The 25,407-nt window shown below is 42.9% G+C and overlaps 1 protein-coding gene across 1 annotated transcript in view; it reads left to right on the top strand.

Moving 5' to 3' along the window:
- Positions 1–25,407, top strand: part of LOC138579956 (vomeronasal type-2 receptor 26-like) — a 379,060-nt gene that overhangs the window by 142,601 nt on the left and 211,052 nt on the right. The window contains exon 2 of the mRNA XM_069650181.1: positions 13,925–14,152. Coding sequence (XP_069506282.1) covers positions 13,925–14,152 — 228 coding nt within the window. The remainder of the gene's footprint in view (positions 1–13,924; positions 14,153–25,407) is intronic.

The following is a 25,407-nucleotide window of genomic DNA, read 5'->3' as shown; positions in this document are numbered from 1 at the left end:
AGGTGACCGCCATGGGCTGGACGCTGTCTTGGGTATGGTCGATGACATGGTGCAATCGTCTTAGATTACATGTGATATGTCTATTTGGGACATAACCTAACTGATCTGTTGTTACGCGTTTGTGAATTACTGGTTTCAACCTGTTAGCCATCAGAGCAGTCAGTATCTTTCCACCATGATTAAGCAGCGTGAGGGGTCTGTAAGAGCTGCATTCAGTATTGGGTTTGGTAGGCTTCAGCAATGGGACTATAATTGACTCCCTTAAGTACAGTGGCAAAATCCCTTTATCTAGGGATTCATTCAGCATTGGCAATAGTGGGGGCGTAATTTCTGCCATGAATTCATTAGAGAACTTGCTAGGTAGTCCGTCCGAACGTGGAGCTTTTCCTGATGGCAACCCTCTTATGGTGTGTTCCAATTCTTCTTTAGTCATGGGGGCTTCAAGCTTGTCTGCTTCTTTTGTATCTAGCTTTGGAAGATCTATCAGCTCCAAGGCCTCTTCTATCTCTGACTCCCAGGTTTCTGATGTCTCCTCATATAAAGTTTTATAGAACTCACAGAAACAATTGCCTATGTCCTGTTGCAACTCACAAAGCTCTCCGTTCTTTGCCCTGATTGCTCGAATCATGCTACGCCCCGTCTCGCTCTTGTACAACTAGGCTAGCAAGCACCCAGGTTTATCCCCCTCAGTGTGCTGCCATTTTACATATTTCCTATAACTCAATTTACCTAATCTATCCCAGTGCACTAAACGCTCCTGCTGCAGGTCAACAGCCTCTTGGGTGCTCGCGCTAGGGCGGTCCCTCTGACCGTTTATGGCTTCTAATTTAATTTCTGCCTTGCATAAGTGATTCTCTATTGCTGCTTGAACCCCATTACCCTTAGCAATTGCTGTCCCTCTGATCACCAAATTGAAGGCCTCCCATAACATGCCCGCTGACTCCACACTTCTGGTAGTATGCGTAAAGTAATCTTGCATCCCTTCTTTTAAATGTTCCTGGAATGCATCGTCTCTCAGGCACTCGTTCCTTAGTCTCCACGTCGGGATACGTGCTCTTGTGGGGGACACTCACCATGTAACCACAAGCGGGGCATGATCTGACAACATTCGTGGATTATATTGCGCCCCCACATATTCTCCCAGGGTGTCCTCACCTGTCAAAATGTAATGTAAACTAGTTGACATGTCTTGGGGAGCAGCGTAATGTGAATATCCACGGGCTTGCGGGTGTAGAGTTTGCCATATGTCCGAGAGCTTAAATGCTTGCAACAATGTGCATAGGGCTTTGGCAGAGTGGGCAGATTGTGTGAATTTATGATCTGACCTGTCCAGTGTAGGGTTATGCGTAAAATTAAAGTCGCCGTCCCATATCAGTTTACCATCTATATGAGGACTTATTAATGGATATAATGTGCAAAAGTACGCCGCACTCTCTTCTTTTGGTGCGTATGTGTTGATTATACAGAATTCTCTGTGTTCAACCCGATCTCGCAATCCGAACATCCTGCCCTCTTTATCTTGGAACGTCTCGAGCCCCCTCAAAGGTATCGACAGTGTTTCCCATATTAATACACCCCTAGTATAAGCACAGTATGATGAGCCCAGCGTGATACCCCACCATTTCTTGGCAAGTGCAGTCTGTTTCTGTTTTGTGACGTGAGTCTCCTGTAGGAGTGCAATGTCAATTTTCTGACACCTTAGGTAAGTCATGATTCTATTATGTTTAATATAGCTGTTACGGCTTCTGACATTCCAGGACACATTTCTAAGTTCCCTCATTGCACTTGAAAATTCTGACACATATTAGCAGAGAGGCGTTCAAGTTCAGCATATAGAGTGTGGATTCATAGGCTAACTCCCAGCTAACAACCCCAACTCCCTTATCCTCCCCCCACCAAACTATTGCAGAGCTCAGTACCTTGTGCTCACGCATCCCCACTTCTCGCCGTCGCTCCAGGGACATGTCATGGTGCATGGACGCAGCAGGAGGATACATAACTGCTAGTAGCCGAACAAACAAATCCAACCTTAGGGTCAGGGCGCTCTCGCGTGGTGCGCTCTTAAATAAGCACCACATTGTGGACTCCTGTATTTGCCATCCTGTCTTCCTGAAGCTTCATCTGGGAGGGTTTTCCCATCTCTTTGCTTTATCTTTACAGACTCCCGCTATTTGCAGTTAACATAGTCTTCTGCATAGGTCTACTCGTCGCTCCTCGGACCAGCTTCTGTTCCGGTTGGCAAATTCTGCATGTCCATCCATTTGTGTGCATCTTCAGGGTTCTCAAAGAAAATGGCACGACCTTTGTGAATCACTTTCAGTCTAGCCGGGAACAACAACATGTACTTCAAATTAAACACTCGTAATCTCTTTTTAGCTGCTATCTAGTTCACCCGTTGCTTCTGCACTTGTAGGTTATAATCCGGATACGCTGTTATCATGGCTGATGCTTGTTGTATTGTCCCCCCTTTGCGGAAGTGCTCAAGGATCTTTTCTCTATCCCGGTAGTTCAGTATCCGAGCTATTATTGGCCTTGGTGGGGCTCCAGGTGGTGGTCTCCTCGTCTGTGATCTATGCGCTCTTTTCCGACCGTGATGCCTTGTGTGAGGGCGCCAGAGCCTATTTCTTGCTGTTGCATTACGTCGGGTTTGCTCCTTCTTCTCCTACAGGAGCCCAATAATTTGTACGTTATTGGGCCTAGCTCTTCCTTCTGCATCTTCAGCTCTGTCTTCTAGATTACGCACTTGTTGCAGTACCCTGATTTCTTCAGAGGTATCTTTAAGGCCACTTGTATTCTCCGTAACTGTCTTTTCAAGTGATCCTTTGCGTTTATTAAGTGCCCTCAAATCTTGTCTTAACAGGTCCACATCTATGCTGATGGCATCTATTTTAGCTTCGAGAGATTCTTTCAGAGATGCTATGGCTTCTATGATCTGCTGATCTCCTCTCACGAGCGTCGGCTCTCTTTGGAGTGATTTTGAACCAGTAGTTTCTGCTGTTGTAGTGGACTTAGTAAAAGTATCCAGCATAGGTTGCTTAGCCATGCTTATCTGGGGCTTGGGTGCCATGACTCCACTTCTACACCGGGGACCTGTTCTACGTAGTGTCACCTTACTCGTTAAGTCCTTCGCTACGATGAGACTGCTCTCCAGTAGATGGGCCCACGTTCACACTGGTGTTGTGACCCAGCTACTGCTTGATACACTGTACCAGTTGTATGGCAGCGTCTGGTTACCACGTCAATGTGTGCCGAAGTGCCCTTCATGCCTGAGCGTTACTTGAGTTTATTGTTGCCCACCCTTACCACCAATGAGCTACTTATGGCTGCTTGGAGCACTCCATTGCTATCTGATGTCTCTGAGCGTTACTTGAGTTTATTGTTGCCCACCCTTACCACCAATGAGCTACTTATGGCTGCTTGGAGCACTCCATTGCTATCTGATGTCTCTGTATGTGTTTGTGAAGGGTTGACCTGCAGGGTGCATAATTATCCCTATGGCTATTGCATGACTGCCAGTTTGTGCCTGGGTGCCACCCGGGAAGCCTGCAGTGTTCACTCACCCTGGATGCATAGCACTAGTTTAAGTAGGGTGGCACTCAAATGTTCTTCACGTTAGTCTGCTCATCTAGTCCCCACCAGGCACATAAGCATAGCAGCCTTGTTTCTGTTTGATCCTGCCTACCAGGCAGTGCTTGAGTTATGTCTATCTGAACCAGCTCCGCACTGCGCCCCTGTGTCCCATCCTACAATAAAGGCACTGCTCAAAAGTTTATTATGTCTACTGTATGTTGAAATTGCACACCACTTGTGCCTCACACCTGCCGGGCTGCAGTTTCTTTATGCTAGCCTTCTTTGTGTATCTGCGGAGTACAACTAGCATTGATATGGCTTCCTCAGGTCCATGATGTCACAATCATACAGTTCTTATTCTCCCCTGCTGCTGCCTCTGTGTCCACGGCAACTTATGAACAGTGCTCTTGGGACTCGTCTCGCAACAGCTTCCGCCTTTGTGAGCCCTGGCCGCGTCCCCATGGGAATTGCCCACATTCCATGCGTGTTGACTTAATTGCTGCTGCCCATTAGTTTGGGCCGGCCTGCAGTGGAAACCTTGTTTTGCTGACCATGTTAGTTATCAGGCCCCTCTCTGCTTCCTGGCCCGAGCTGCGATGTATCCTGACTGTAATTGACTCGTTTTCTATTGTTCACTCTTGAACTAGCGAAGACCACAGTGAAAACCGCCTGCATCCATTATTACTCGTGCTTTAGGCCGCTCTCATTCCCATTGGCCGGACCCATGATAGAATCTTTCAGATTGATGTCCTTTGCCGGCAGCGCTCATTTGCTGGGAGCCGCACCACAGTGGAAACCGCATCCCACTTCTACTCCTTGGTTAAGCTTTGCTCCGCATTCTGGGCCAGACCGCGATGGAGCCCTTCTGCCTTTTGTTACGCTCAGTCATACGCCAGTGTTTATTACCGTGGGCTGGACCACAGTGAAAACCGCAAATGGTTTTTAGAATACGCTATGCTCATTACACGTACTGTTTAGGCCGGACCACAGTGGCAGTTGAATAATGTCCTCTGGTCACACATTCATGTTATCCTTTTGTTGCACCCGCCGGCTCATCATGGCTTTATGTCTGCTTGTTCCAGCTGACTCAGTACTTCCGGAGTTGATGGATTGTAGGCTGGAACTGCTGCCTTCTGTCCCACATAGCTGCTAATGTCACTAGGCTCTGGCAGTGTTGATTATGCGCCTGCCCCTGGCGACTGCACTCGCTTTGGTTCACTCCTAGTTGGATACTCTTGGAAGTTCACATCACCTTTACAGGCCACTTGCTTTTAGGAATTTGGTGGGTCCATTGTAGCTACAGTCCGGCCTGCAGTACTCGATTTAATATGCAGCAACCTCCGAAGCCTCGCTACTGATAAGCCGCACAGCCGCCGTTATCACCCACTCGGTCCTTTGTCACTCTGCATCCACCATCTTGTTTCACCCGCGTCTTGTCGGGTCGCCAGCTTTCAACTGCTATTTATCAGTCGGGCCGTCATTCTTCCAACCCGCAGTTCGCTCGCCTGTCTGTACGGCCTTTTCACATGCATGGACATCTGTTTGAAGGCATTAATGCAGCATTTAGATACAGTTTTCTCCCAGGATCATGTCGGATCAGCAGGAGCCATTCAGAAACGTCACCTACTGCATGGCTCCTTAGCCACAACCCTTGCTCACATCCTAGTTCTAAATTTGGGCAATGCTGCTGTCTGGTTTTTCTTGCGTATCTCACTGTGTCCTTCACAACCATCATGTATTCATTTGTCTATCGTCTGGGAAGGGCTGCAGTCTCGAGTCTCATTTCAGGCCTCTGAGAACTTTTTCCCTCGCAACAATTAGCTGGAAACTGTTCTCCACCCCTTTCCACCCTGGCCATGGCTGCTTGAAGTCTTCTGTCCAACAGCAGAAATAAAATAAAATTAAATTAAATTACAATAGCTCAAAAATGCAGCCTAGCACACTAAAATGGCTGCATCTGCAGCCTTTAATAATGGCCTCTTCCAACATGGCAGACCTCTTGCTCATTATAACTAACAATTACACTTAATAAACCTCACTTTACATATCCAAATTAATTCAAAGCTACATAACCTTATCTAATAATACAGGTGTGATGAAAACAATGGAAATATATACTTTGCTATAAGTGTGTTTTACTATGCAACGGACAGCCTTAAAGCTCCTAAGAGTGTGGCAAAACTACATGTACCCTAAATACACTATCACACCACAAAAAGCATGTGAACCTTGTGTCACTACCATTGGCCTAATATCTTGCTAAAATAGCTTTCTTAACTTGAACACGTGAAGGATGTTGAACTTGCATATTTACAACACACTGCCCTTATATCATGCCCAGTATGGTATGAGGTACAAAACGAAATGAAAAAAACATCATGCAGCATGTAAAATATAATCCAAAATGCACATGATGATCAACGGCACTCGACATTCAGTATCGCTGCCCTAGAACCAGACTAAGGTCAGATGGATAAAACAAAATGCACAACATTCCGCAAATTGTAAATAATCACAAAACCCACAATAGCACTACTATAACCAACACAAACATTACTACACCCACCCCCCATACACATACCATATTCATTCATGAGCAGTAGAGTCTGCAGGATGAAATTAAGTAGCATTATACCTCAAAATGAAAAATACTCCATGACACAAAATATATGTTCAGCTGCACCCAGTATGAATTACTGCTGCCGTACATGTTCACAAGGGTCAAAGAGGCAAAACTAAATGATACCAATTTAGCTAAAAGAAAAATTATGGGTGCCATGTACAAAACAATTACTGATACCCAAAACACAGTAGAGCTGCAGCACATGCACCATGGGGCTAGAACGACAAAGTGAAATAAAAAACATTTTATAGAATAAACATGAAGACTGCAGTGCACATACCACACACACAGAGGCGCACACACACACACACACACACACACACACACACACACACACACACACACACTTCATTCATACAGGCTAGTGTCAACATAATGAAGTGAAATAAACATTATACCCCAAAATGACAAATATTGTATGGCACAACAAAATGTGATCAGCTGCACCCAATACGAATTATGGCAGCTGTACATGTTCAGTAGGGTCAGAGAGGCATAAATAAATGAAAAATAAATAGCAAAATGAAAAATATTCTGTGCCATGCACACAACTATTAGTGATACCCAAACCAGAGTAAAGCTGCAGTACATGCACCATATTGTTGGAAGGACAAGCTCAAATGAAAAACATTTTGTGGAATAAAAATGATTATGCACACCACTTGCACCCCCCCCCCTACCTACACACACACAATTCAGTTATATACACTAGGGTCAACGTGATGAAATGAAATAAACATTATACCCCATAATTAAAAACATTCTTTGAAACACACAAGATGATCAACTGAACCCAACATGAAGTATGTCCGCTGTGCATGAGCAGTAGGCTCAGAGGTACAAAACAACATTATAAACATTCAGCAAAATGAAAAATATCTGTAAAATACATAAAATATTTAGCCAAACACAAAACAAAGTAAAGCTGCCATGAATGCACACTAGGGTATAAAGTACAAACATGTTGGAAAAAGCAGCCTGTGAAATAAAAAAGGGAAGACCTCAACACACACAAACATGCACACACACATACACACAGATAACAAAATGAAAAACATAGAGCAACATTTAAAAAAACTGTGAAAGTAGTATTCTGCAAATTGAAAACGATACAGCAAACTGAAAAAACGTTCTTGCAAATTTACAAATATTCGGAGCAATGGAAAATGGAAATTACTCCACAAAGTGTAAAATATTATGTGAAATGAAAAATATTCTAGAAATGAAAAATGTAACAGAAAATGAAAAATATTCTTTGAAATGAAAAATATTTGGCAAAATAAAAAATATTTCTCGAAATATGAAATGCACACCTTGATCCTCCACAACCAACATAAATCTGTCAACATAGCTTGCATACACATCAAACCATACTCTGCTAAACAAAAATGATTTAAGCAAAGTACTACCTTTAAAAAAGATAAAGAATAAAAACATTGTAAATGGCAATGTTAAAGTTTAACCAATTAATGTACACTGACAGTAGAATAATTCTTGTATTTTTGGACTCTGAACTCAATTTCACTAATATCCAGTAAAAATGTAAAAACAGCACATATACATATCTTTACAACACAAAACAACATATCAACAAGAATAGACCTACATACAGCACAAACATTTAAAAAATGCATTTCAATTTAATCGTCATAATATAAGCATTGCATTAAATGACATAAAACATACACTCATACTTACACAAATAACTATCTCCCAAAAAGATATACTGTTTTCACATATTCATACTAGATTTCTCGCTTTACACTAAGGAACATTTACATGGTAAGTACAAACAAGCATTTATAGAATGCACACATGGAAACAAAAAACAAATCATTAGCTACATATTAAAAACAATCTATTGATCCGTTAAAGTGCCAACACTGTTGGTTTTATTCTATGTTTAACGTTTCATGGTAGGCTAAACCTTTTGCCTTCCCACCGTTTGAAGACTTTAACCTTTTATTGGTAGTACTTAACTCATTTCTACAAACATGTTTTGCCCCTCTATGCATGCATATGTTCAGTGAATAACTTTAGTTGATGTTACATATTGGTCCCCTCTCCCCAAGGAGGAGCCACCCATTTTGGGACTAGGGAGGTGAGCCCGCTAAGCATAGCATCCCCTATGGGACGGGGCGAGCGGGATCCCACTGGGAGTGACCCACCCCTGTTAAGGACAGGCAATCCCTAAATAGGGATATGTATTATCCTTCCTTATCCCAGGAACCTGATAGCTTTGTTGATTACATGGAAGTTAACTTGTATAATGACTTAGCCCATCCCACACCAATTACTGGTATGGTTTCTGACCCTTTTCAGGCACTGTCTTTAACATGAATGGAAAATGGAAGGAAAGCCCACCCCATCATTGCATGAAAGATAAGAGGCGATTCAGTAGGGGAACTAAGGAGTAGAGTAGCCTGCGGGATACAGAAAAGAGAGATGCTCATGGAGTAGCACCAAAGGAGCAGGGATGTCATTTCACCAAAATGCCTGGGGTAGCATAAGTGATGTCACACAACCCTTGACCTCTGATGACATCACAGGAAGTGATATCATTAGACCCCACCCTGAAGTGACATCATGGGAGCGATGGCACACAACCTTTCCACCCCTTGACAGAACAGGAACTGGCATCACATAGCATTGTTCCTAAGTACACTACAAAAATATGGTTTACGATTTCACTGTAATGTGACATACATTTCATACAAGAAAAGAACACCATATGTATCGTTAATATCATTGTGTATAGGCCCATATTACCAAATTACTGTGAATGCAAGATCTTGCCCAAGGTCAAATGATAATGATGTGTTATTGTATAGTAGGTAGAACAAATGTACATACAATATCACCCAACCTGTGTTGGTACTCATGTATCGACCTCCGAAGGATGAATGGCTGAGTTGGCCTTGCTACAATTCTAACCTGCAACCTGCAGATCACTCAAACATCACAGCATTGAGCCCTCAACCCAGTGAGCTATCTTACCGGCTATAGTAACATTAGCAATTACATGCCTGAATGTTCTCAAAGTCAGAAAGTAAATTACACTCTGTAGTGAAATGAAATTAAATGTTATTTTATTTATATCGCGCTCGTACACAAGTGTTTCAGAGCGCGACCAGGCAAAAAGGGAGGGGAACAAGGGAGAAAAAACAGAAAAACTGCGATTTTACTAGGCCCAGTAACATTTAAGAAAGTGCAAGTGTATGGGAAAGGAAAATGGAAGAAAAGTGCATGGAAAGGGGGGGAGTGGAAAGTGCGAAGCAGAGGAGAGAAAATATAAATAAATATTAAAAAGAATAAAAAATAAATAAGGGCTTTAAACCATGGTAGTGCAATAGTGGATACAATTAAACTGGTAACTGAACAGCAGGCCAGTTCATCTGCAGGTCTGCTGCACATTTGGCCACATGTCAAGCCTGCGTGGATCTACTTTTCAGGCTTCATAGGTTGACAAAATACATACCATTGGGAGGGTTCATAACTGTGTAAAAACGAATTCAGAGTAGCGCTGGGAAAGCAGCGCACTCACACGGCTACTTGTAATCTGGGCCCTCATTATTACCTAATACATGCAACCACCCTGAACAGCATGCCATGGAGATATGAAAGATGGACACATTGCAACAAAGCATTTATTGTGGCACAGTGAAATCACTGTCTACACTATAGACAAAGCTCTTAGGCACAAGGATTTTGTCCAGTGACAGAGGACACCGAGATGGAATGTCCTGTGATGATCCTAACAGAGACAACGGCAGAAAAAAAAACAGGCTATAACTGAAACCTGTGAAAAGCAAAATACATAGGGCCTCATTACGAGTTTAGAGGTAGCCATTCCCTTAATAACTCGGGTCCGGGTCCGTGGTCCCTGAATGGGGAAATACCGGCCATTCCGACTTTGGAGAGCCCGGTATTTGCCCATTCAGGGAACCCGGAGCATCCCCATTCCCATTTGAGCCCCGATAGGGCTCAATGGGAATGGGGAGCATGCTAACAACGGGCACATTAATGACGGGCCCGTTGTTAGCATGCTGGTCCCCTCGCGGGACCTGCGAAGGACGGATGGTCTGACCAGACGTCCAGAGCTGGTCTCGCGAGGGAACCTCGTAATGAGGCGGTACGGGGTTAACGGCGTCAGCAACTTTACTGGCACAGTTAACCCCTTACCGCCTCACTTGTAATGAGGCCCATAGTCCGAAATGGATGCTTATTCTACTCTAAATGCTTTTTGGAAGTCTGTGTCTGCATTCTGAATGTGTGGTGTTCAAGAACAGACTAAAATCAGTGATTCAACCCCTGAAGTGTGCTTAAAATAAACCTTTAGTGAGTCTAGCAATTATTGTATAGAATTCTAGAAAGACAAATTATTTACTATTCCAATTCTTTCTTATTTAGGGTCACTGTTACATTTGTGGAACCCCTTGTTTTTTTAAGAGGTCTGAAAAAGAAAGCTAGCCACTCCAGAAACTAAGAGGCACATGGTGCTGGCCACAGCCCAGGAGCTTCTGTTTGTAAAAAAAATACAAAAAATAAAAAACATATTTTACCAGCCGTTAAAGTAGGGTGCCGCAAAGGGACCTCGGTGCTAATTACGGTACCGCAATTTGCGGTACCGTACTTAGCGCCTTCCCCAGTCCCAATGAGTTCTATGGGGCGAAAATGGGAATGGGGAAGGGCCAGGGTGAAATGGGGAAATACCGCTCCGCCAACCTTGGAATGGGGCGGTATTTCCCCATTTCACCATGGCGGACTCGTTACAACACCGGCAACAACCATGGTGCTAATAGCGCCATGGTTTAGCGCCGGGGTTGTAATGAGGGCCCAAGTGCTGAAATGAGAAACACCATCACAAAAGGCAGTGTACAGCTAGCGTTGCCGACAGATTGTGGCCAACGCATCACCAAAAGAAGTGGCCGATACAGCTTTTTGAGCCAATTACAAATGTTAAGGCCCTGATGACACAAACTGTAACAAAAGGTTAATTACATCAACTTAAAAGATAATTTATCTGACTTTTACAAGGCAAAACCACCAGGTGTCACCCCTGCACTCCTAGCCCTAGTATCTTGCAGAGATGCCCAATTTCACTTGGTTACACTGTCACTGTCAAACACTGTATCTTTATCTCTTTATCTCCATTTTCTAGTAGATACACTGCACCACATGTGCAACAAAGATACGTGAAGTGGCTAATGAACGTGGCAGGCTGGACACAGTCCTCATTACCATAAACTATGTGGTAAGGGTCAAAGGAGGCAAGAACCTTTGATTCAGAGAAAAGGCTGCTTAAAATATACCTAGGCACCCATTTCACATTCCTTAGGTTGTTGGTTGTCAGCCCACCTGAAACATCACTCTAACTTGCACAGGTGCAGTGTGCAGTAGCAGGTGGGATTTCTGCCCATCAGTACAAAACCTGTTGGGGCACAGAGCTATGTTGGTCAGGTTTTCTTCAGATAATGGGGCAGGGGCCTGAAACCCTCAGCATTTCACCCCGATTGTCTCCCACATGCGTCAGAAGTGAAAACGTTCCAGTTTCATGAATTCAAGAGGGGTTTCCTAACCTTGCCGTTGAGGGTGACGCAAGCCCTTCTTCTCAGCACACTCTATATGTAAGCTTTCCCAGGTCCCTTACCACACAACTCACTCTATCAAATACTCGGCTGAGTAGGAGAGCTACTGGATGTTGCCAGCAGGGTAAAGTAGAGAGGGGGACCTGGGGTTTGGCCAGTCTTCCTTGTGGACTATGGTTCCCTCCCCTCAAACCTCATAACAAGCTCCCTGCCCCCACTCATATCTCCTCCCACAGCCCGCCCCTGCCCAAGGCTAATGGACAAAGAGGTAGACATCATGGCTGTAACTGACACATTGCTAAAAAATTCAAGCGGACAGTCATTGAACTGGCCACTCCAAAAGGATTTGAATTCATTGGCCAGAACCAAGATTTAGGAAATGGGGGATGGGAAGTTGCACCCATAGTCAAGGAGGCACTATGCTTTTTCAGATCATCTTCGAGATGTGAGGGTTGTGAAATCCTACACCTTAAAATTAACTGCCCCCCGTACATTGTATTCATATCATTGTGGTATACCGGGCGCCTAATGAGATGCTTAACTTCAATGAAGATCTTACGGCATACTGGCAGGTTTTAATAAATTCAACTTCTCTACCCTATTGATGGAGGATATCAACAGGTGGAGAGGAAATGGTGCAGATAAAGACGCTCGTTCTCTCAAACACACCTTAAAAAAACATTGAAGTGGTTGTCCACAATATTGAACCTACACACATTAAAGGCAATATTCTGGACTGGGTCGCATCTAGGAATATGCAGATTAACTCCATCATAACTGAACCATGCGCCTGGTCCAACCATTCTGCTATTCAATTCCAGATGGCTCTGCCTGGGAAGCAAGCCCTGCAATGTAACCCAATGAAAGGCGGTACAAGTAGAAACATAACAAAATTAGGCCGGATGACCTTAACAAATGTTTACGTAGTATCGTGGAAAGCACAACGGATCTTGATCCCCCAGACATCCTGGCAGCAAGGTACCACCGAGATTTGTTGGAAATACTTAATAAAGTTGCACCCATGAAATTTAAGATGGTTAGGGACCGGCAAAACCATTGCACCCGGTTCTCCCCAGGACTCCTTAAGCTCAAATAGGAGAAGTGGAAGGCTGAGCGGAATTGGAGTAAAAACAAGACTGAGGACAATAGAGTTATTTGGACGGATGCCGAAAAACAGTACAGAGAAGGGATATTCAAGCAAACAAAAATAATTTCAATGGTGAAATTGAAAACAAACTCTAGTAAGTAATAACACTAAGACACTCTTTGAGATTTTAAAAAGCTTGTATCCATTGCAAATTTTGCCATAATGGCTTGACTACAATCAATGTATTTTGTAATGATGGAATGCTTGGCAAGGCATGTGTCATTTGAAAATAGTGTAATTGCCTCTCAACTTATCCGGTGTATGTGATTCAATGGGTGCATAAACTGTACATGGCCTCTAGGCAGTATGATATTTGCAACTTTGAAGATTCACATTTTAGAGCACATGAGAGTGATTAAGTATAAAGACTTGCACTATTTGACTGAAGCACATTTTTGTGAAATCCAGAATTCAAATAAGTCTGACCATTCATTTTTCGCCATTGATTGAGGGAAAATTGACCCAAGAGGGGGTAACGCGGAAGTAAATCTCCAAGGACTAGAATGCAAATTGATTTTGCACTTGCATAACAAACTAAACCCTTGTATTGGTGTTTAAGTAATGCAAATCCACAGCTTTTGCCTATCTGAAATATGAAGTACTGCATGCTAAATGTGCTCTTCAATTTGTTAATTTTATTTTGAAGTGTTCGAGTGGAACTTGAATGTTTTGATTAACTGTACAATTACATCATACACCACATATAGCTACTTTGCCTGGCATAAATCCTGTTCCCTATATGCTATGCAAGCAAAAGCATAATCATAGAACTCATGGTTAAACTCCACACGCCAGCTGCAAGGATAACATAGTAGTCAAAAACAATGAAGATAGATTATGAATGGAATGCAATGGTGTTTCTTTACTTAATTATTTCTTCAATGCCTCTTGGAAATATGCACTTTTTAACTTCTTTCTTGCTAGTATTTTTGAGTAAAGACAAATGTATATGATATGTGAACTTCAATTCTTTTAATGCTATCTCAATCTTTCCAGCTCTTGCACTATTTAAAACATGTCCGCACAAAAAACGCAGCTGGCAAAGAGGTGTTTTTTGACAAAAATGGAGACGGCCCCCAATTGAGGGACTTTGTGACTTGGCAGATGACATCCAAGGGCACAAGCAGGTTTCTGAAAGTGGGCTCCTATGATCCAAATGCACCAAAGGGCCAGATGTTTATCATGAACAGCAGTGCCATTGAATGGGGTGGAGGGCGCCATAAGGTAAGACTAATGATTTAATAACTGCAAAAATAGATTTGCTAGACTAGTGTCTTTAAGAGACATCACACGCCTATGGTGTCAACAGGCGTGCGTACAGTATGGCCTGGGTACCTTTGCATGAGAAGACATTGACAGGACAGTCTGCTGTGGTATTGTGCTGGCACACTGCAGAAATATACAATAATATTAGTATTAATAATAATAATTATTTCTTATTGTTTTATACTGAAAAATAAGCGTTCCCCAGCACTCTTCCACCTCCTGTGTGTCTCGTTGGAGCTCATTGGAGCAGTGTGTCGTTCCGTTAGTCTGCTGTAAGCTTTGCAGAGATCTATAGCTGCTCCTCATTTGGAGTAGTGTGTCATTCCAAAGTGTGCTGCAACTTTTGCGGAGGTCTCCTCGTTGGAGCAGTGTGTCATTCCGTCAGTCTGCTGTAACTTTTGCAGAGGTCTGTAGCTGCTCCTCATTGGAGCAGTGTGTCATTCCAAAGTGTGCTGCAACTTTTGCGGAGGTCTCCTCGTTGGAGCAGTGTGTCATTCCGTCAGTCTGCTGTAACTTTTGCAGAGGTCTGTAGCTGCTCCTCATTGGAGCAGTGTGGCATTCCAAAGTGTGCTGCAACTTTTGCGGAGGTCTCCTCGTTGGAGCAGTGTGTCATTCCGTCAGTCTGCTGTAACTTTTGCAGAGGTCTGTAGCTGCTCCTCATTGGAGCAGTGTGTCATTCCAAAGTGTGCTGCAACTTTTGCGGAGGTCTCCTCGTTGGAGCAGTGTGTCATTCCGTCAGTCTGCTGTAACTTTTGCAGAGGCCTGTAGCTGCTCCTCATTGGAGCAGTGTGTCATTCCAAAGTGTGCTGCAACTTTTGCGGAGGTCTCCTCGTTGGAGCAGTGTGTCATTCCGTCAGTCTGCTGTAACTTTTGCAGAGGTCTGTAGCTGCTCCTCATTGGAGCAGTGTGTCATTCCAAAGTGTGCTGCAACTTTTGCGGAGGTCTCCTCGTTGGAGCAGTGTGTCATTCCGTCAGTCTGCTGTAACTTTTGCAGAGGTCTGTAGCTGCTCCTCATTGGAGCAGTGTGTCATTCCAAAGTGTGCTGCAACTTTTGCGGAGGTCTCCTCGTTGGAGCAGTGTGTCATTCCGTCAGTCTGCTGTAACTTTTGCAGAGGTCTGTAGCTGCTCCTCATTGGAGCAGTGTGTCATTCCATCAGTCTGTAATAACATTTGACTAGGTCTATAGCTGCTCCTCATTGGAGCAGTGTGTCATTCCATCAGTCTGTAATAACCTTTGCCGAGGTCTATAGCTGCTCCTCATTGGAGCAGTGTGTCATTCCATCAGTCTGTAATAATCTTTGCCGAGGTCTATAGCTGCTCCTCATTGGAGCAGTGTGTCATTCCATCAGTCTGTAATAACCTTTGCCGAGGTCTATAGCTGCTCCTCATTGGAGCAGTGTGTCATTCTGTCAGTCTGCTGTAACCTTCGCCAAGGTCTATAGCTGCTCCCTCAGTCTGCTATAATCTTTGCAGTGTGTCATTCCATTTTACTACCGTACTTGTCATAGATATTTGTAATGTTGGCTGAAACGTGTAACAGACTTTGCCCCTGTACAATAACGTTTCACTCAGTGAGTGGTGACCTGTGGTGCATTTCTTTTTTTGTATATCGCTAATAGGCCTACAGAGAAACTGGAAAGTAGCAAGACATCTCCAATCTCTCCATAGATGGATAGCCCACTGCCCATGAGCAAACATTTGCCCAATCAGAGCACATTGTGACTTATGATGACGTGCCTGGCAGTGTTAAAGATTCTACAGGCTTCTTAGTTACGGTTTGGGTTGCAAAGCGGTTTAGATGTTACCTCCCAAAGGTTAGCAGCTGTGGGAGCTAGATTCATATCTCACCTCCTCTAATGCCTTTTTAATTGCCCTTTTCTTACATTTTACTTTGTTCATTGTGTTTACATGTTAACACTTAGTACAAAAACGTAGATGAGGAATATGGGGTTGAAGCGTATCTACACTTGGGCATCAATCAGTCTCATGGACTTGAAACCGGAGGTTATCTGTGCTCAGTTGAGAGCAGGAAGTAGGCCTTTCATCCTGCAACTGAGTATTATTTGTAGAGTCAGTCATTGAGAATCCACAAATTAACAATTACACAGATAACTAAACCAATAAATAAAAGAATGCGAGAATAGTGCCTGCCTAAACGGGGTAAGGGATCGATGTAGGGCATTAGGGAGGCCAAAGTGGCCATACATTTTGGTTGGAGCACCACACAAATGTGTTTGTCTTCCCATTAATGGGCCAGGTGTGATCCCCATGAATCACGTGTGAACAAAGAACTGTATGATGCACTTTTTCCCAATCTTTATACCATTCAAACAGGATTAGGTGTTTGATCAGAATGGGGACAATCTCTAACAGGGCATTTTGTAGATATTAGCAAAAGACCTACTCATCCTTTTAAGTAATGGCTTGCAAGGTGTTGTTTGGTAATGGGGCACAAGTGCTGTTCTTCCTTGGAACCATTTGGTGAGGGTGAGAGGGCCACCGTAGCTTCGGGAGTGACTGGTGTAAGGGGTTGAAAGGAGGGATTGCCAATGTGCATTGCAAAGGGCTCCTGTGGTATGGGGGAAGCTATCACGGCAGTGCTGTCAAGTAGATAGAGGTTTGACATGAGGGGAGTAATGAGGGGAGCAAGAATCAGGTCAGGTTGGCAGGGTGTCAGGGAGGGAATGGGGCAGTGGGATGATTGATAAAGGGGTGGCTTGTGTCAGTCCCAAGAGCACTGGCAGTGCCATTTGAGGGCTCATGAGCACACAGTTTAGAATGTTTCTTTTGATGCTTGTGAGTGCTGACCTTTCTTCTGGGGGTAGGCTATCGGAGAAGTATTTATGTTTTTTTTTCTGTAGGTTGATCAGATCCTTCATTACTAATTCAAATAAAGGTATCAATGTGATTAGTTTCGGAACTGGGGGCGAGCATTTTGATTTTTTTATTTCAAGTCACTTGGCCAAGTTAGGTCATATTCTATATCTAAATGTCCCAGTAGTGTGAAAATAGCAATTTCTTGACCATCTTCTGGGGAAAATAGTAGCTTTGTGTCTGCCAATTCACTGAGTGTCATGCTGCTGGGTTCCTGAGTGTCATCCTTATTGGTCTTGTGGAATTCTCTAGCATGGAAGAACTTTTCTAGTTTCTGGTGAATCTATATAGGTTGATGTATGTATCAGCAATGTTGATTGGACGAAGGAGAGAGACTATCAGACCCTTATTAAGTATGGATTTCACACTGTAATTCATAATTATACAAATTCTTGATTAAAGCTGGCTGATTATCTGCAGAAGTTAACGATTGCGGTTTCTTGATGGTGGTCATGCCGTGTTCTATTTCTCATCTTTGAATTGTTTGCATGGCCCTTTCTTTTCTTGCCTCTTGTACGTATGCTGGTGTATCTCATTCTTGGACTGGATATTTGCAGAATGTTACCTTTTTCCTCGTGAAATTTCTGGTCTCAAAAATATTTGCGCGTTTGTGACGTTTGATTTCATCTACATAGTTGATGCGCTTGAAATTAGTAGTCGATCCATCTGTTTTTGTAGATGTCTCCCCTTCACATCTGTCAGCATTGCTTTCTCAGCGTCTGAGCTAACAGGTGACATGGATGGAGTTTTATTGTTTGGGCTACACCTGGAATCATATTTGATTTGGAATGTGTAGACCCTCCCTTCTTCATAATCGCGTTAATGTCTGAAAGTGTTTTGCTTTTTTCAACAAATTTTCATCTTGATATTGTGCTATGAATCGATTAAGTATTTTCAAATGTTTACATTTTGCATCTGGTAAGTCTATGCTGTCAATTTCCTCATGTAATGTGGCAATTTGTTCACTAGGTTTCCTGGTATCATTTTAACCATGTTCCTCCCATGCTGATCTCATCATCTATGTTGGTAAATAGACAGAGTCTGAGTCCCTACTAGGATCCTATCACACTCCAAGTATTTTTCCAACCTGATCTTTTCCCAGAATTGACTGATTTCTTTTTTGTTGAGACATTCTAATTTTAGACATTTTTGGCTAGGTTTTACCAGAACCATGTAATTGGTACTAAAGGCATGATCTGTGCTCCCTTTTGGGAGAAATTGTATCCTGGCATCATCCTGCCAACCTCTTTGTAGTCGATAATTTTTCTATGTTTAAAGTAATCCCAATGAAAGCTGCAGGTTTGGGTTTAAATAACAGTAAATAGAATAAAGTTGGAATACACCTGAGGGCTGTGCTAGTCCAGGCACAGTTACGGGTTTGGAGTCACAGTTGAGACTGATGGGGACGTTTCTCAGATGTCAACCGAAAAAGTATTTCTGAACAGTACCAACACACACTGAGTCTGAAATTGTGCTTAACTCCAAAAAAAGAGACACTCAGTAATGCAAACCCTCAAAGGTATATTGAGCAGATTTAACATGAGAACAGTTTTTGGCAATTTCAAAATTTGCAAGAAAAAATATATATAGCAAGCAATTAGCCAACACAGGTTTCGAGCTTGGCTCTTCCTCAGGGCTGTGCTTGAGTAGTTTGGGGGCGAGTAACATAAATTCTGTCAATGTCTACTGTACATACATTGCAAACATATTGGTAAACATAGTAAGATATGGTCATCACATATAAATAATAAACATGTAAACAGACAAACAAGAAAAACAGGCATTCTTTGGTCAAATACATTTGAGTTATCCTTTGCACAAATTAAGTGCATTGCTGAATGTATTTTTTATCTCTGATTACAGTTCAAGGTGGGAAAACATGGGGGTGGTTAGCTCATAACAATCTACACCGCGTTGTTGTAGGAGTTTGTGAGTTACAGATGAGGAATTTGCATGTCCTCATGCAGCCACATTTTAGGCTTACTCATAAAACTAAGTGTAATATTCAAATTGATGCAGCATGGAGGAGGATTCAAGTGAATGAAGGGAAGGTAGAGTATAAAAAGACACAAAAAATCAGAGTAACAGGGGATACCAGGTTTATCTCAGTGCTATGATCTTACCTGGAATGTACCGATATGTCTACATAAACAAAAAAGATCACAGCACCTGTGTTCCAGTCGGTGAGCTCTGAACACCGACACATGTCTATACAACCAATGTCTCCAAGAAACATAACGTGAGACATCCTTGATCAAAATATAAAAACATGTGATGCAAAATCATTCAATTCACTACAACTTCAAAATGCATGGAATTTTTATTAATTCATACAAAATTACACAAGATTTCTATAACAATTGAATTCTAAAACTCATCAAAGTACTACAAAAATTGCACCTATGAAAAGCTGAGACAGATAGCCAGCCTATCTACTCAGACACATAACTCACTCGCATAGCTTGAAAACATACTCCAGAATTACCTCATTCTCACACAAACAACCAAGCATCATTAATTCACAATTACCTATTATGCTAATAACATCTCAGTCTGCAATAGACCGCACTCTAAAATATAATTTGTTGTCCTATCAGTAAATGGCGATAGACATTCACAGAGAAACACAACATCAACAAATCATTAGATCAGCTCAATGTGTATCACTGTGTATTACAAAATACAAACTACAATGGATTCAGATTCCCGACCCAACATGTTTCTTTCCGTACACCATTAGTTTTGCGGAAATTCTTCAGGGGTAAGTAGATCTGGTGTTTTAAACGGGAAGGCATATGAAAGCATAGACGTGTAGACAACATCAGGGACTCACCTATAAGTAGAAACAGAAACACACTCAATCGGGCTGAGTACATAATTAAGCCAAATGAGACAACACACCACCACTGAATAAATAAGCGGTGTGTGGTTGGGGGAAATAAACGCCCTCCCTCATCCTAATCAAATAAGAATGTCACATGTGATAACCACACGTGGTAACAAAAAGACCATCTCAATTGATTCATTCGTTCACAGCCACCACCACCTTGTGACACTGTGTAGGACAGAAAGACATCCATAATTCAGACCTGTCATCCAGGATACACAATCACTTTGTTTTAAACCCCCATGGGTGCCGCATGCAGTAGGCTGGGGTAAGATGTGTGGACTACCGCATGTACAAGCAATCAGCAATGTGGATCCATGGGAAGTTATGCAACCTAAGAATAGCGCCACCAGGGGAGAAAGTGAGTAACTCGCTGGTGGCCACCCTAAGTGCCTGATCCAATAATCCAACAACACTATACTCACGCCCTTACAAATCACCAGTTGTCACCAACAGCCTCGTAGCGAGGAAGGGACAACAATAATATCCTTTGTCTGGCAACTGATAAGGAATTAAACTTGATCAATAACGTGGTCGCACACCAACAATATCTGATTGCACAAAGAGAGAAAAAAAGGGGAGAGGAGCCATGATTCACAAATGTGTCCTGCCTCTGGACAGCTGGTACATACTGTATGTAATCAACTCAGGGAGCTAATACACCATGGGCCAGATTACTACTAACCTTATGTTTCAAAAGCATTACATCCATCCAGGAATGGTACTGTAACTCTGTATTCTTTCTCGATGTACATATGTATAGTGGGACGGTTTTAGCCGTTTGGTCTTGTTACACTTAATGGCACCGTAAGGTATCTGTCAAAAGAACAACAAACACACCGGACCAAACTGTAAGGATCGGTCACTTTGTACAAAAAGCACAATGCATCGACTTCAATCCCGCTCCAATGATTGTATACGAGGTAAGAGATCCCCCAACAGAATTAGTGCTGGTACCGCTACACTGCAAAAAAATGTGTGTGTCTTACTCCTGCAGTGAGGTGTTTGTACAAACGGTGTGTCTCGTCAGAACACTCAACGTTGCCAATTCGGACGTTGCTCCAGCACGCCAGCTGTGTTCCCGAGGGCAGGAGGTAAGCGGCCGTTCGAAAAATAAACTCACCGCGTAATGCTTCAACATCATTACGTAGTAGCAAACTTGGGTGTAATCAAAGACACGTGACACCCATACGCATTCCATGACTGACTCGTACTCAGAAAGGCGCATGCTGAGAGAGACACTGTGCCCGGCTGGTATTGCAGAAATGCCTCTAACAAAACGCCCTACATTGGGCGCCCAGTACTGTCGTTCAGGGGCGGGAAAGTTCAATAAAATATACATCCGCCAATACATACCTGGGTACATAGAAGTGGTCTAATCTGATCCAAGGCCCTTGCGGGGTCTACCAAGCCCTCATAATTGGACAAAATACTGGATGTTCCAGTCCATCTGTTCGTTTAAGCCTAGAGGATAACTCTTGCTTAAAAAGATGAGATATTTTTTGTTTAAGTAGAGTATAAAAAGAACCTTTCACCCAGTGATATGGGTGATATATAAAGGAGTGCCAGTGTTATGGTTTCCAATTTGCTGGTCATGTCTGTTGGTGGCGGGAAAACCCATGTGTGTCTGGGTCATACCTGGATATGTATTACTGGTATTTGGATCTGCTAGCCCTATGTTAGAAAAATGTTAAATATTGTTACTTAATGCAATCTGACAGTTGACTTGTGAAGTACTTTAGTAGGCTTTAAAGCCCAGATTTACAGATATGCATGATGGAAGCATATATCTCTGGTCAGTTCTAGAATGGTGCTGGTAGATGAGAGCTCACAATGAACTTTGTGAAAACAGCTGATTTGCCGAATCTCTGTGAGGAAATACATATAAAACGCTATTCGCGTTAGAGAACCGACAAGTGGCCCATGCCATAGCCTGCATCCAGTGAAACCGGTGCAAGAGTCCTGGATTGTAGTTTGTATAAAGCCAGTCAGCAGACCTAATGAGAAGTACTAGTAGAGAAAATTGGTATAGCAACCCTGAGGAAGAGCTAAGCTCGAAACTTGAGTAGGTTTATGGTATTAGAATATCTCATATTTGCTATGAAATTCCGGCTCAATCTCCCAAACTATTCACAATAGGATGTCAAAATATAAAACATTTAAACAACCTTTGTTTGTAAACCAGAAACTTATTAAGAACATTATTTATACAAAATGCAAAGGGAGGTGCTCTTAGGAACCAAGAAATCCTTTTTGGTTCACAAGTAATTAAAATACTTAACAGAAGCTTCTTTATCTCTTGTATTCATTGCAACAACCTGCACACTTTGGCTAGCCAAGCGAGCAGACATTGAGACTTCATCTTCTCTGTACCTTTTTTTCAGCCAATAGTAAACGTGCACTTGATAACCTCTCTGTTGGATCAACACATGGGCCATTGTCACGTCAGCAGAGATTCTATCATGTAAATGACTTATTTTTCAGTTTGTATGAGCCATGCTACTGCAGGGGTTCATTTGAAGGGTGTTGATTCCCACTCCCCTGTATAAACACAGACCAAAGTAACCTTGATGACACTTATGGGATGCAAACCGTAGAACTCAACATTTGATCTGGTGTAAACATGTGGGAGGGGAAAGGAGGACAGCTTTAGCTGCACAATGATTATATAGAAGCTAGTGATGTGGTGGAGGGAGTTCATTGAGAAGGGCAGATTCTTTCTGTGTCTGTGGTGCCTTTCGTCCAGCTTCACATACTCTAAATTGTACAGTCTGAGCTCATTCTTAGAAACAACTAAAAGTGACATGCCTTGCGGGCCAATGCTCACACAAGCTCACTCAAATTCCTGTGCACCTGGCCCAGGATTATAGCATTTACTATTTCCTCTAACATGTTACTATATTTAAGTTGGATGCCTCCAGGCTGGCGGTGTAGGCACCGTTCCAGGACCGCACAGCCACCACTTCTCAGCCTCCAGCCAAGTTCCTGACGAGCTCCACAGCACTGTCAAAGGATTCTCTCTGTCTGCTTCCATCTCCAGCGGATGATGGCTTTCGGCTTCTTTGGAGTGCTCTCCGTGGCTTCCTTGCTTTTCCCGGGATGGATTGTCTCCCATGCTGCTCTCCTTACCGGCTGGCCTGCATGCAAGTTCCTCTATATTTATGTTGATTCGGTAAACACTCCCCAGTGGAGCACTAGAAAGACTCCTCCCATTCCATGGATGATTCTTCATTGCTCCTTGGGGCCACCTCTTCTCAGTACTTAGATTGGTGCTAAGTTCTATGTTTCGGATGATCTTCTTAGCCTCAGTTGAGGAAACTGACATGATGTCACATTAGCACATGGATGTATTAGTCAGAGGGGGTTTGTGAAAGGGCAATAGTGGTTTTAGGCAGGTTTGGGATCGGGGGATGTGCCATCTATCAACTAGGTGTTCGTCCTTATCCCCAGTCAGGGAGTCCCTCCCCATGATATCCTCCTGCATTAAACCACCACTAGGGGGAATATTGGGTAGCGGCCTCTCCTCTCTAGCGTCATGAGAAGGGGCACCCCCATGGGGAGAAGTGACAACACCTAGTGAAACATCACAGATAGTAGTGGTGACTGATCTATTGTGACTATGCCAGGGTTGATGGGTGCCTGGGTTAGGGAGAGAATCCCATCTCTAAAAACGAGAAAGAGGAACAGCCATTAGCGAGCCCCTTGAATACAAAACCAATAAAAACACTTGAACTATCTACGAGTTGGTTTGTCTTGACGTAATGTAACAATGGTCCTTATGGATAATATAGACCAGTGTTGGGATGCAAGGGGCCTGTCATGAAAAGCAAAATAACTTGTAAGGCAGCTGAAAGGAAGAATTACGCCATCAGTATTGCCATTGGTATGTTACTGGGGTTGTCTCTTTTCTGTCACTTCCCTTACTGCAAATTATTAAATTAGCCTTGTAAGAGATTAAAATGGGGGTACAGTAGTTTGTGCTGTGTTTTCTCAAGTAAGGGTGTCATTTATTTTCTATTAACCTTGTTAGAGTTTGATACGATGGTGTAGCACTGCGGGTTGTATTATTTCCATTTAGACAGGGCTCAGTGGATTTATCTCATTAAATGTCTCCTTGTCTCTGTCAGATCCAGGAGTAGAACTTCTTGAGGTTTTCATGTGGGCTTTGGGGGACTTTTCTATCAATTTACTATTTTGCTGTAATTGTTTTCTTTGCTTCTTTGGGTTGGGCCTTAGCTCAGCTACAGAGAGTAGGGAAGCTTTCCCTAGTCAAAATGGAGGAAGTGACACTGTTCCCTGATTGGCTTCTTTCCTGACAAAGACACTGTACCCAACATTCTAAACTGCCTTTCATTAGTCATTCTCTAGAGGAAGGTCATGTTTATATAAGTCCCCAACTTCAGACCCAAGAATTCCTTTAACATGGCTTTTTCTGTGAATAGATCAGGAAGAATGAGGTGGAGTAACAATTGCAGGAAGGTGGAAAGCTTACAGCAATAGCAACTTGTGGCAGCTAAGTTCAAGAACGGTGTTTATTCACTTAACCTACGTTTCATTTTTAAAATTACATGTACATTTATAATCTAAGCCAGTTAATCAGAAAGAATGTGGTGGAAAAGTAAAAAAATAATATTATTACCTCAAGACTATGAATGCGCGTGTGTGCTTGGACGCAGCGTTTAACATTAAATACATAGGCTGTTTCGAAGAGAAAGCGTTAAGGACTGATCGCATATAAGTAACTGCAGCGCATGGTAGCAGCGAACAGTCGTGTGGGAACAAATATTGACTGTGCGCGGCTAGTGCAATGAAATCTTTTTTGAAAGCAGAAGGCAGTTTTGCTTTCCTTACTTCCCAGAAACGCTGCAAGCGTGATGACAGCGCTTCCAATGAAGCTTTTGTGTTCTGATGGCCCTCTGGTGTCCGTCCGTGATACTGCATGCATGCAGCAGTAAACCTTTTTATTTGACTTTATCTTACCTCGGAGCACGGTTTGCCCGGAATGTTAACTGTACAGCTTGTTGAAAAGATGAAGGGAATGTCCGTTTTAAGGCCTTTAGTACAGAGACTTGTGAAAGAGTTATTTCATTTGTAAGGCAGTTGCCAGTTCAAAGACAAACGTGTGAAGACTTTTTATTTTGCAAACTGGCATTTGTCCAAGACTTTTACAAGAATACAAACAAGCAGCAAGTCTTGCAGTTAATTATCCCTCAATGAATGCATTCAATGCTCTGAAAGGCTGAGAGTTGCCTCCAATCCACATTCTGTGTTATGGGTGTCTGGTTTTGGGTTAATAGCCTTAATGCTTGTGAGCATGATTGGTAGCTGCAAGAATGCACTTTGTGTGATTGGCTGGCTGAGCCTAGATGAGTCTGAGTGAATGGGGAACATGTGTGTATAACTAGGGACCCCTCACTTACCTCCTGGTCAGAGGCTAAAAGTCAAAACCAAA

Source organism: Ambystoma mexicanum, chromosome 3p (genome assembly GCF_040938575.1).
Source record: "Ambystoma mexicanum isolate Mex_15411 chromosome 3p, UKY_AmexF1_1, whole genome shotgun sequence".
Classification (NCBI taxonomy): Eukaryota; Metazoa; Chordata; class Amphibia; order Caudata; family Ambystomatidae; genus Ambystoma; species Ambystoma mexicanum.
This window is presented reverse-complemented; position numbering and strand designations above follow the sequence as displayed.